This window comes from Orycteropus afer, unplaced genomic scaffold (assembly GCF_000298275.1).
Source record: "Orycteropus afer afer isolate SDZICR_OR568_19922 unplaced genomic scaffold, OryAfe1.0 scaffold01131, whole genome shotgun sequence".
NCBI classification, from domain to species: Eukaryota; Metazoa; Chordata; class Mammalia; order Tubulidentata; family Orycteropodidae; genus Orycteropus; species Orycteropus afer.
Genome location: NW_006922718.1, coordinates 223522 through 236321, shown reverse-complemented (window position 1 = coordinate 236321; position 12800 = coordinate 223522). Strand labels below are relative to the sequence as shown.

General features: G+C 49.7%; 1 gene segment (V, D, J or C); it reads right to left on the bottom strand.

The window, feature by feature from the left end:
* Nucleotides 1-4179: 4179 nt before the first annotated feature.
* LOC103212864 lies at nt 4180-4756 on the bottom strand. The segment is given in 2 exon segments: nt 4180-4586; nt 4711-4756. Coding segments are annotated over 2 exon segments (453 nt in total).
* Nucleotides 4757-12800: the final 8044 nt, after the last annotated feature.

Genomic DNA, 12800 nt, shown 5'->3' with positions numbered 1-12800 from the left:
GCTGCTGAGCAACGACACAGCTACATGCAGGGTCCAAGCGTGCCATAAGCTAGAGACCATTCCCGAAGCTGCTTCTTATCTACAGGAAGCAGACCACATACCTAAAGCAGCTACTCAGCTGTTTGTGGTAGATCCCACCATGGAGCTGATTGCCTGTCTCATCATGGAGAATAACTACCACAAGCTGCCCAGCCACTCAACCAAGCCCAGCCAAGTTGACACACAAACATAACCACCACAATGAGCTTCTGGTGAGGCTTTAAAAGGAAATGCTGGATGTATGATTGGACAATGGAAGAAGGGTGATGCTTTTCATGCACTGGCAAAGAACACGTCTGAATTGTGTTCAAATGTTTGGAGGAAGGTAGCACTTGTAAGTGAAGAACTTGTATATTTGGCTGAAGAGATTCCTAAGAAAGTTCTTAAAGGGGCTATATAGATTCTGTTTGCCTCCAATAATAGAAAGCAACCTTTGAATTTGAACTATGTGGTTTGTTGTTGCTCATCTTGTTACTTTTATCATGGTGTCTATAATATGAACAGTCAGGAAACCCTGCAGTAGGTTCTGACCACATTTGTTGCATGCCCACCTTGGATATCACACCAAGGGATCTGAGTTGATCCCAATGTCAACTCCAGGTGGAGGCAGCTCCTGCACCCAGGATGGCTGTGAGACACAGTCGGTAGTTCTGACCCAATTCAGTCAAGCTCATCAGTGAACTCTAGATGCCCTATGTTCCCTGTTGGCTCCAGTTACTGTCACTCTTAAGTCTTCCTCCTCCTATTTGTGTATGAAAAAACCTAACTAAATACAGCTCTATACCATGTTAATGGATTGGAATTCTCAGCGATGTAAGATGTTAATTCTCCTTAAGTTGACTTATAGCTTCAACAAAATTCTAATGAAATATCAGTGGATAATATAGACAGTTTAATAAGTCCTTTCAATAATTCATGTAAAAAAGCAAAAATAAAAGAGAGAATACTCAATATATATATTTTTTAAAATAAGCCATTTCAGAGGACTTACATTACCTGATGATAAACCTACAGTAATTATGATACTATGGTGTTATTGATATAAATATATCACCCAAACCAAGCTGCTTTTTAGTTCATTCTGACTCATAGTATTGCTGTAGGACCGAGAAGGATCGCCTCATAGTGTTTGCAAGGCTAAAATCTTTACAGAAGCACAGTGTAATATCTTTCTCCCAGGAATGTCTGGTACATTCCTGCTGCCAAACTGTCGGTTAACAGCCAAGTGCTTTAACCACTTTGCCACCAGGGCTCCTGAGTAGATACATTGGGGCCGTGCACTGGGCCAGACCCGTGAGGGCTGGTTGATAGCTCACTGTTTGGGGAGCACTGCAGGTGATTGTTGGCCCCCAGACACATGTGATTGCTCAGTGTTGGTGCTTCTAGTGCAGGGGCTGGTGGCTGGGGGCCCTGCAGTCTGGGGCACGGCAGTCAGCTGAACCAGCACAGGCCAGGCCCAGGACCCTGACAGCCAGGAGAGAGACAGAGAGGGGATAAGAGTCTCTGAGGTCACTGACATGAATAAAGGGCAGATGCCATGTACCTCCAGTCCCCAAGCCCCCATGCCCATTCTCCAGCTCCCTGTGCAGAGAGTGAGGGGGCTGAGGAGATGAGCTGTCCCAGAGATAAGGGAAGTCCACAGCAAACTGTGCTCTGGGGACCCACAGCAGGGGCCTTGCTCCCCCAAGTCTCATTTGTGCCCCAAGTCCTGTGGATAGGGAGGATCCCATCATGCAAATCAGCCCCCTTCCTTCTGTCTTCCAGTCCCACCGCAGACCCTGCATCTGGACAGTCGGTCTGAGGACATTTTTCTGGGTTGGTGTGGGGAAGGCCAGGCTGAGCTCCCAGGTGTCCTGTGAGGACTCAGCTGCTGGGCCCAGTGAGCAGGGAGCAGATGACAATGGATCAGGGCCAAGGGCTGCTTTCGCAGGACAATTACCCCCCAGACTACTCACAGACAGATGCCAGGCCCCAGTGCCAGATCCCCCCCTGCCCCACCATTTCTCCACTGTCCTTACAGATTGCCACCTGCCCCAAAGGAGGTAATTGTGCTGCGTCCTAGTTGGGATGCATCTGTCCTTATTTCCCTACATGGAGCTCCCGCACTGACACTCCCCTGCCCTGCTCACCGTCTTGTTTCTGGGAAAGTCCTGGGAGCTCACATGTCTGAAGAAGGTTCCCTGGCAGGCACAGCACGATGACAGGGCAGCCACCAGCACTGTGGGCCTGTGTCAGAAGCTGCCCTCTGCTTCCCTGCCCTCAGATCAGACCACAGCCCTCCTTTCTGGGCAGTAAGCCCTGCCCTGGAATTCCTGGGCTCTCACAATGGGGTCGTCCCTTTCTGATCTCATCTCAATGGTCCCTGGCATGAGAGGAACTCTGGAGTGTGGTGTCTTCCTAAACAGATGGAGACCTGGGATCAGCTTCCAGTCACCTCTGTCTTTTTCTCCTGATTCATGTGGACTCCTGCCTGAAGCCATCCTGTGGGAAGACCAAGAAATTTATCTGCATTTCTGGACATGAGTCTCTGATTGTGACAGGTCACAGCGTCACTTGTTCAGAGTTCTAGTGCAGCATCCCATGGAGAGGTTCAGAGTTTGGGGCTATAAAAATCATGGAATGAGTACTTGGGGAAGTAAGTAGCCATCACAGAATGGTGTCCTGTCAAGTGTATTTATTGGTGACTGAAGTGGACACGGGAATGACTGAGTTAGAGAAACTCTGCCTTGAGGTGGAGAGCACAGAGCAGGAGGGGCCCAGCCCAGCTCTGCCTTAGATCATGGGCAGTGGTCAGAGAAAGTACAGTACAGTAGGGAGGGACATGCGTATTCAAAAATATCATTCACCGATTGTCTGCAATTCAAACTCAACTGACCTTCCAGTGATGGTGTTTCTTACATCTCAGTACCCTTGGCCGGACCTGATACACACTCTCCTGATTGGTGGTGTAGTGCCTCAGGCATTTGCTGCTAACCAGAAGGCTGGCAGTTCAAATCCACCAGCCACTGCTCGAAAGAAAGATTGGCAATCTACTTCCATAGTGTTACTGTCTTGGAAACTCATGGAAGGGTTGCTCTGAGTCAAATCCAATTCAACAGTAGTGAGTTTGATTTTTTTTTTTTTTGGGGGGGGGGTGGTTTGTCTAGTATGTGACAGCAGATTGGTCCACAGACTGAATAAGTTATACAGTTGAGGACTTCAACACTGCTGTAAGGTTGTCATTGTACTAAATATAGATGTGGACACACAGACATCGGTAACCTACTGATGGACACACAGACCCTCACTGGGAGGACATGGAAGGCCCAGTATCATTCCTCTTTTCTGCTGCCAGACCAAGACACCTGCAGAAAGGATGAGGAGGGGGGCTCATGTAATGTGTGAATAAAGACAGCTTTATGAATAAGGCTGCAGTAAACTTTCCTGTACAACGTATGTCCTGTGGGCTCAGGCAAACCCAGCCAGGTGATTCCCAATGATTCCCAACCTGAGAGAGGTTGGCTGTCAGGAATCCACATTCCTGGGGTCTTCCTCACCCCACTCCCCTGGAGTAGACTCAGTGCTTTCCCAGCAGGGGTGGGCCATCACCTTCACCCTCTCACATCTCACAAAGCGCTGTGCTGGCCTCAGGGCCCAAATTTCCCCATGTCTAGACATCTCTCCCAGAAATCACATCTGAAGGTCTAAGCAAATGTGCCAGGTCAGCCCTGTGCCTGGAAGTCCTCACACAGCATTATCACAGCTTAGAGACTAGTCTCCAGACACAGTGAGCCTTCCCCAGCCCTGAGCACAGGGGGCTGCGGAGGAGAGAAAAGGTCCATGCTCTGACCCTCCCAGAGCACAGGCCATGCTGCAGGGGGACCGTTGATCTTCTGGGATTGTCCCAGAAGCTTCTGACTCAAAAGGACGCTAGGAAACCAAATGTGCTTTCTTTCAGGAGAACAAGGCAGCTCCCGGGCTCTGGTTGGATCATTTGACCCCAACGTGTAGGTTCAGAGTCCTCGGGAGTTTGGGTTTGTGCCTTTGTTTGTGTCACTTTTTGTTTTCCTGAGATTTCAGAGACACTGAGTGGGACACTAGGAGAGAGCCATTGTGAGTCCCAGATTCCTCCAGATGGAGTCAGGTGAGATGACAGTCATATCAATAATAGAGAAAAGTCAGCCTCAGAGGCCCTGAGCAGCTTGGGGTTTTTGTCCCACTTCCCCATCTGCTTGTGTCACTGTGAGAAGCACTGTTGTGCCCAATCATACAGTAGTAATCGGCCTCGTCCTCAGGCTGCAGCCCCGAGATGAGCAGGAGCCCTGCATTGGCCGAGGCATCTTTGGCTCCAGAGAAGCGGCTGGGGACCCCGGAGCCCTGGTGTTTATCTGAGTCTGACTTGTACCTCAGGAGATACCGGGGACGGCTCCCTGGCTTCTGCTGGAACCAATAGATGTATTTTCCACCAACACTGATGTCACTTCTCAGGGTGCAGGGGAGTCTCACAGACGTTCCCGGGGAAGCAGAGAGGGAGGGTGGCTGAGTCACCAGAGACTGGGAGAAGGTGCCTGTAAAACAGAGATGCTATGGGTGATGGGTAGGAGGCCATTGTGAAACTGCTGGGGATCTAAGCAAGGGAGCTTGACTCAGGCTGGGGGGGGGGGGCTTCCTCAGGGCTGAGCCTGTCCCTACCTGTGCAGTGAGAGAGGAGCACGAGGAGGAGAGGGGTCCAGGCCATGGTGGACACAGGCTGCTGAGGCCCCACAGTGGGGCTGGGCTGCCCCAGGCTTGTCTTATCCTCCCTACTGTCCCCAGGGAGAAGGTGGAGCTGTTTATGCAAATCCACACACACACACACACACACACATACACACACGTGCCCATGAGTGCACACACCACATACAATTACCTGATCACTTGTGTGGTACCCTGAGGACAGAGGAGGCTGAGAGAGTGGAATACTGTCAGTGTGGCCCCGAGGAGGGTCTTGGAGGAGGCAACTGCTGGGAACACAGGGTCCCAGGACCATGCCCAGGAGACTGCAGGGTCAGAAAGGGCACAGCTGTGGAGTCCCCTCAGTGAGAGCAAATGGGGTCAGTCTCTGTGCCCAGTGGGGCTCACCCAGCCATGAGAACCCCATGCAGGACTCAAGGACATCTCCACAGCGACCCCTGCTGCTCAGCCATCCATCTTTGGTGTCCTCAGTTGACTTTAGCTTTCTGCCCAAGAAATTTGAAATCTTCATTCAACCATCAGTGGCCAGGACATCTGTGTGAATGAAGCACTGGGCTCAGCTCCAACTTACTGGAGTCAATATGCCATCTGTGATGGACAGAAGCTGAGAAAACAGACCTAACTGTTGTCCAGAAAGAGAGAATCACGTGGGTATGAGTTGTCAATTGCCATGGAGTCAGTTAGTATGAGAATCTCTGGAAAACATGGGACATATGACAGAATGAGACCATCTCTCCACCTGGGACATATAGGGGCTTGTTAGAGGAGGCTCCTTTAAGGCCCACAAAGGCCTGGTGGACATGGCATTTCTTCACAGCCTTCCATCCTTTAGTGGTTGATGGTTCTCCGGGGTGTTAATCTCTCCTCATCCACACTGTGCTTTTGTGGGGGCTACAGAGCTCAGATCAGCTGGTGCCCCATGATTAATCTCCCCATCACTGGTCAAACATGACCTTCATAGAATGTCCCTGCAGTGATCACAGGACTGCTCTGACTGGTGCTGAGGTCTCCTCTGGTGTTCAGACTCGCTCTCCTCCACAACCCTGCCTAGACGGTCCTCATCCTCAGGCAAGTTCCATGATCTCGGCTGTTCCTCTGTGTGTGGCTCCCACCTCCATCCCCAAGATCTAGGGTCTTGGCCTGGCTTTGAGGGGTTCAGTTGTCCATTTACCTTCACAACCAGCACTGAGGCTTCAAGATGAACCCAAAGATGGTTTTGTCCAGTGCATATGTTTCCTATATCTGGTCTTGGTCCCCTCTTCACAATGGACACGGTCCTTCATGGTCTCAGCCCCTCTAAATGCATTTATTACCATGGACGTAAGACCTCCTCTTCTGTCTGGTCCCTCCTAAGGGCAGCTCTCACAGTGAGTCCCAGATGAGTCCTGGGTCTCTGTAAACCCTTGTCTGGTATCTTCTTACCTAATTGTGATGCTGAATTCTCAGTTGGCCCCTTTCATCCATGTGCTGAATGGTTTCAACTGCTCCCACCTGACATTTTAGCTGCTTTCTCAGCCTCCTCCACACCCACCCAGTCCCTCTGACCTGTGTCTCTCACTAGTCCCTGCAGTTTACATGTTCACATGCTTACTGGGTACCAAGCAGCTTTCTGACCCTGTGGCTGGAGGAATCTCCCTCAGGGTTGCAAAGCTAGAGAAGCCAGAAAGCCTGGGTACTCTCAGGTGGGGCTGACCACTCCTGATGTAGACATGGGTCAGCAGCCTGTGGTTCTGATCAGTCAGGTCTCCACAGGGGTCCCCTCGATCTCAGAGGAAATACCAGCTCTGTGCAGGTGTGGACTTTCTGGCTTGCAGGTGGACACTTCATGTGTGTGATGAACAAGAACTAGAAATGTACAGGACAGAGAGAGGTGCATGACAAACTCTGTTACTCGGGCCATTTAAAGGTGACAGCACCTGGGAGAGGCAGGATGATTTGTGGGTAAGGAATTTGCAACCCCACGGGGAAATCTCACAAAGAAGAATATTCAGGGAGCAGGTGTGTTTTCTTCAGGGATGATTTCTGAATTAAAGGATTTGGGGCCCACAGGAAACACACATGCCAGCACGGAATGTGTGTAAGTTACCTAAGCAGTCAAGGCAGCAGCCAACATGAAGTTCACACGGGAAGGTGGTCCCAGGAAAGGGAAATGGGAGGAGCTGGATGTGCAGTCACAGGAGCATCCGGACAGCGGCTGAGACTCCCTTTCCACTGCCGACCTCACGTGTTGAGGGAACCATGCGTGGGCTTGATTCACACTGTCCCACTGGACCTTCACAGTGTGGTGGAGGGACGTGGATGTAATTAATACGGAAGAGGTGACAGTGGAGTAACGTGGTTGATCTCCCTCAAAGTCTTAGGTTCTGAGCAATCATTTTTATCAACTTCAAGGGATTTCTTATAGTTTTATCCTCTTCTTTCTATTTTGTCCTCACGGTGATGCTATCTTCAAGGATTGTGAACTGTAGGAGCACATGACAGTTTCATGTCACCTTCCCACCCCCAGAACAGGAACCAGGGCTCCTGAGAGGGCGCTGCCTGTTCTCGCTGCTCTCCTCCCAGGCCCATGGGATGGAGGACACATTACTTTTATCATAGGTCCTTCCCATTTCCATCCTCTGGTTGGTGTTTGTCACAGGCAGGGGAGGCCTGCCCTCCAGGTGCAGGAACCTGGGGGTGAAGGATGTTGGTCATGGGGCAAAGATGGATAAAGGTGGCTTCTTTCCCAAGGTGGCTGAGGTCACACCCATATACCCACAGAGACAGGCACACAGCCACCCCTGCAGCCCCAGCCCATGATCCCACAGTGTCTGAAATGAGAGGATAAGATCTGCCAGAGACAGAGAGACTCCTGTGCTCAGCACTGGCTGGTCCAGTGCCCACTCTCCACAAAGGAGAAGTCCACATCTGCGCCTTTGTTAGGCTGTAGCCTTGTGACCATAGCTCAGGTCATGACTTAGTACCTTGACTCCCTCACTGTGGGTCATCCATGGTGCTCCTTGGATTGTTTCTATTGTTGCTGTTTGTGGGGAGGGGACTCAGAATCCATCTGAAATGGAGGGGGCACGGGCAAAGGCACCAGTGGCCTCTGAGTTTGTGAGGCCTGAGAAAATTACTCTTTCTCTCTCCCCCTTTCCAGCTAACCCTTCCCCATGTTGGGCCATTTTCCTCTCAATACCCCCCAACACACACACCATGCACAAACACACACTGAATTCACAGATGGGGACAATGAGCCTTGAACTAGAGGAGAAGCAGACACGGAGAAAGTGACAAGAGAAAATAGAGAAGTGGTTAGATGCAACTCTGCCATGGGGCGGGGGCATACAGTCTCCTAGCAACTGGCTCATAGAAATACAGCTTGGGGAGGGGGGAGACAGTAGGTTCATGGGAAGGGAATGCCCAAGGTGGGCATTCTTAAGCCAAGGTCATTCCAGGACAACCTCCAGAGAAATGGGTCTGGTATCCTGCAGTCCAGCAGTCTGGGCATCTGGATATAGTGTAAGCTGCTCCCTAGTGTGGAGGGGCCCAGACGAATGACAGCCTCAGTGACCTCCTCTCTACACTGAGGTGTTTGGACTGTGTGACCCTGCATGTTCCACAAGCTCAGAGAAGAGTCTGTTGGCCTTGGCTCTGCACTGATGAGTCACTGCATTCTGTGGGCCTTGGAAAAGACTTTCTCTACCGGAGTTCATCCAGAGAGGAGAGAGACTTGGGATTTGGGGAGCTGAGGAGTCTGGGTAGGACCTATGTGAGTTATTCCATAGAGGACAGCAGGAAGGCAGCCACTGTGGCTCCAGTGAACTTGGCAGGAGTAGAGCAGAGGGCAAGAGCTGGGCAGGCCCAAATCCTGTGGCCTGGTAACCTGTGCAAGTTACCTATTGTTCTGTGAAGACATTACCTCAAAATCTGGAGCACAAAACAACAAACATATATTTCAACTTTGTTGCTCAGAATTTAGACACGGTCTAGCTTGGAGCCTCTTTTTCAAAGTCTCTCAAGAGTCTGGGCTGTGATCTCAACTGAGCCTTGATCGGGGAAGGGTCCACTTCCAAGCTCACTACCATGTTCTTGGTAGGATTTGGTTTCGTTTAAGCTTTTGGGCTAAGAGCTTCAGTTCCTCTGGACTGTTGCCCGAGGCCCTCCTTGGTTCTTTGCCATATGGGCTTTTCCATAGGACAGCTCATAACATTGTAGTTTGCTTCCCCAGAGAAAAGGGGTGAGAGAGAAAGCAAAGACACCACTAACAGAGAGAGCAAGGTGCAAATCACAGTCTTGTGGCCTATTCGTTTCTTTAGAAGCCAGTCAGTAAGGCCAATCTCCACTCAAAGGGAGGGGATAACACAAGGATGTCTCCATCAGGAGATGAGGATATCATGAATTGTTGTACAAGATCACCCTAATTTGTTTGAGATGAGGAACTTGGGTCTGATTCTAAATACAATGGAAACAACTGAAGACAGCCCAGAGGATGAAGGTTTCTGATTTTCATCTGTGGTCCATCCTTTCATGGTGTTGACTGAAGAATGAAGTCAAGTGCAGAAGGAGCTTTCCCAGTGCCGTACCACCAGAACTCAGTCCTGTTGGAGTCATACCCCACGCTGCTTCCCTCATTTTTATAATTTTTCATTTCTAAGAGCGAGCATCCTCTTTACTTGACACCTGTCCATGGGTTTTGTTGTGCAATTGGGGAAACTGGGGAGACCTTGGGAAGCACCATAACTTGTATGGTTTCACAGAACTGGTGAGAGGGAGGAGCTAGACCTGAACTCAACCCTATCTACTTAAAGCTTTGGTCCAGGCTGAAAACAGGTTTTCCTGGGAGTTTGTGGGAAGGGTTATATTGTCTTATCTGTCGACAGTTATGAAGATGGCATAGGAAATGAGTGTCAGCCTAAAGGGGCCTTAAGAGATGTCTTGTCTTAGAAGATAAGACAGGTAAGGAGGCCCAGTAAGTAACCTCATTTCCTTGGTGATAAAGCCCAATAGAACTTGGAAATCTAGTAACACGGCTCCCACATTGTATAGCATACTCCCTACCCAGCTCACATGTGTGAAGAGAACTCTTTCTTTCCCTCCTGATTCTTATGGATGCCTGGCTGAAGCCATCCTATTAGGGATTCAGCATGTTTCTCTGCATCTGATAGACACGAGTCTCTGATTGTGACAGATCACAGGATCCCTGGTCCAGAACTCGAGTGCAGCAATCGGTGGAGAGGCTCAGAGTCTGGCCACAAGGAGGATCATAGAATGAGGACTTGGGAATGTAAGTAGCCATCAGTGAATGGTGTCCTATCAAGTGTATTTACTGGTGACTGAAGGGGACGCTGGAGGAATGACTGTGTTAGAGAAAGTCTGCCTTGATGTCGAAAGCACAGAGCAGGAGTGGGGCCCTGTGCAGCTCTGTCTTAGCTCAGGTGCAGTGCCCAGACGACTCACAATATGATAGGGAGGGGAATGAATATTCCAAAATATTGTTCACTGATTATCTGAAAGTCAAAGTCAATGACCTTTCAGTTTTTGTATTGCTAAATTTCAGTACCTTCAGTGGGCCTGGTGCACACCCTCCCAATTCATGAACTCCCTACCCAGCTCACATGTGTGAAGAGAACTCTTTCTCTCCTGATTCTTATGGATGCCTGGCTGAAGCCATCCTATTAGGGAATCAGCATGTTTCTCTGCATCTGATGGACATGGGTCTCTGATTTTGACAGATCACAGGATCCCTGGTCCAGAACTCGAGTGCAGCAATGAATTCATTGTCTGTGAAGTGATCAGAGTGGTCCAAGGACTGAATAAGGTCACACAGTTGAGAACTTCAACACTATTGTGAGGTAGCCATTGTACTAAAGACAAATATAGATGTGGACACAATGACAAGCAAAGCAGAAACTTGGGCCCATGGCCCTCTGTGACCTGCCGATGGACACACAGACCAGACCCTCTGGTTAGCAGGCACAAGTCTTAGACATCACACCACCAGATCGAAAAGGCAGGAAATTCTGCTTGGTGAGGATGAGGAGAAATGTGAGTACTAACACATTACTAATGGGAATGGATACCTGGGAAACCACTTCAGGACACACTTTGACAGCTCCTTGAAATGATAAACATTGAGCTACCATAGTGCCCAGCAATTCCACTCCAAGGTTTCTAGTCGGGTGAAATAAGAGCATGTGTCTACACAAGCACATGAACATGACTATTCATAACAGCATTATTCACAAGAGCCAAAAGTGGATGGAACCCAAATATCCATCATCTGATGAATGGATGAATAAAATGAGGGTTGTCCATACAATGGAGTATCATTTGCTAATAAAAATAAATGAAGTACTGTCTCATATTGCAACGTGGATGGAACTCAAATTTATTATTCATGGAACTCAATGACAGAAACAGGTTACAGTCTATGAGTCCACTATAGATGACTCATATAGATGTGGGGAATCTGTGCAGGTGTGAAGTAGGTTACAGGTGACCTAGTGACAGGGAGGATTGTGGAAAGATGGTTAAAGTGTTTGAAATGAAAATATTCTAAAATTAAATTATGGTGATGGTTACACAACTTCATAAATGTACTAACAACACGGAATTGTATATTTTAAATTGGCAGCTTTTATGGTTTGCAAAGGACATGTCATAAACCAGTTAAAAACAAAACAGAAGTATGAGAAAGAAATCATTGTGATGACCCTATAAATTTGGTCTCTTCTCTGACTCTCAGTCCCTCAGTTGGTGACACTATGGGGACTGCCACAGTCAATGTCTTTGCTGATGTTGGGCACAGGCAGTCACAGGAGGGGGTCAGCCTCACAGAGGGCAGAGGCAGGTTTTTGTCTCAGTTCCCCCTGCGTCTGGAGCACTGTGTCAGCTCTGAGGCTACTATCCCATGTTGAACAGTAATAATCAGCCTCGTCCTCAGGCTGGAGGCCAGAGATGGTCAAGGAGGCCGTGCTGCCAGACTTGGAGCCTGAGTACCGAGCTGGGATCCCTGATGGATGAGAAGTTCCAATCATCACTGTTTTGGGGGCACCTCCAGGAAACTGCTGATACCAGCCTGCATTATAAGTTCCAACATTGTTGCTGTTTCCAGTGCAAGTGAGGGTGACCTTCTGACCCACAGACCCTGACACTGAGGCTTCCTGGGTCAGCCCAGTCTGTGCCCAGGACCCTGGAATGAAAGAAAGAGAGAAACACGGATAATGAGTCTGGGCCATTTCCACACCTATTTATGTTCCCCAAATGAAAACAAAATAAATAACCCCAGGTGTCCTCCCATAACCTTTCCTCCTGCTTCCCAAAGCCAGTCACCTGTGCAGTGAGCCAGGAGGGTGAGCAGGAGAGGGGTCCAGGCCATGGTGGAGATGCCCAGAGCTAGGATTGCTGAGCCCACAACTGAGCAGAGCTGCCTTGAGTCTCTCTTATCTTTCCCCCTCATGTGAAGGGAAGGAGGACACTTCATGCAAATTATTTCTCCTCCTTAGGGGTCCCTGGGCTTGAATTTGGTGTAGGCTGTGTGGGTGGGGCTAGATGGTCTCTCCTGGGGCTCTGGGAGGTCACAGTTGCTGGGCCCAGGTGTGCCCTGAGCACAAGGAACCAGAAGGAGCAAGGGCTGGTTTCTCAGCTGAGAGCCCACCCACAGGTCCCTGAAGGACAGGCCCACAGCGCCCCCTGCTGTCTCATGGTCCACAATCATTAATGAAGGGATGAGTATCTCGGGGTGAGACAGTACTCCACCACTGCCTTCCACACACCCATCCCAACAGCAGAGGAGGCAGGCTCCACACCACCCACAGGCCCCTCATTAGTCTGAAGGGTGTTCACCACAGTTCATTCCTTACCTCATAGCAGTGGCCTCCTCAGCACTTAGTCATCCTTCTCCTCCTTCTACCTTTTAGATGATTGGATGGTGGGGAGGGTCAGAAAATGACTGCCCCTCAGAGCAAATGTGTTTGGCACCCTGAGATCAGAATGGCAGAGAGCATTAGCAAATCCTCCAAGGCCTCCACTCGGGAGGTGTGAGGTAACCCTCTCTTCTCTCCCAC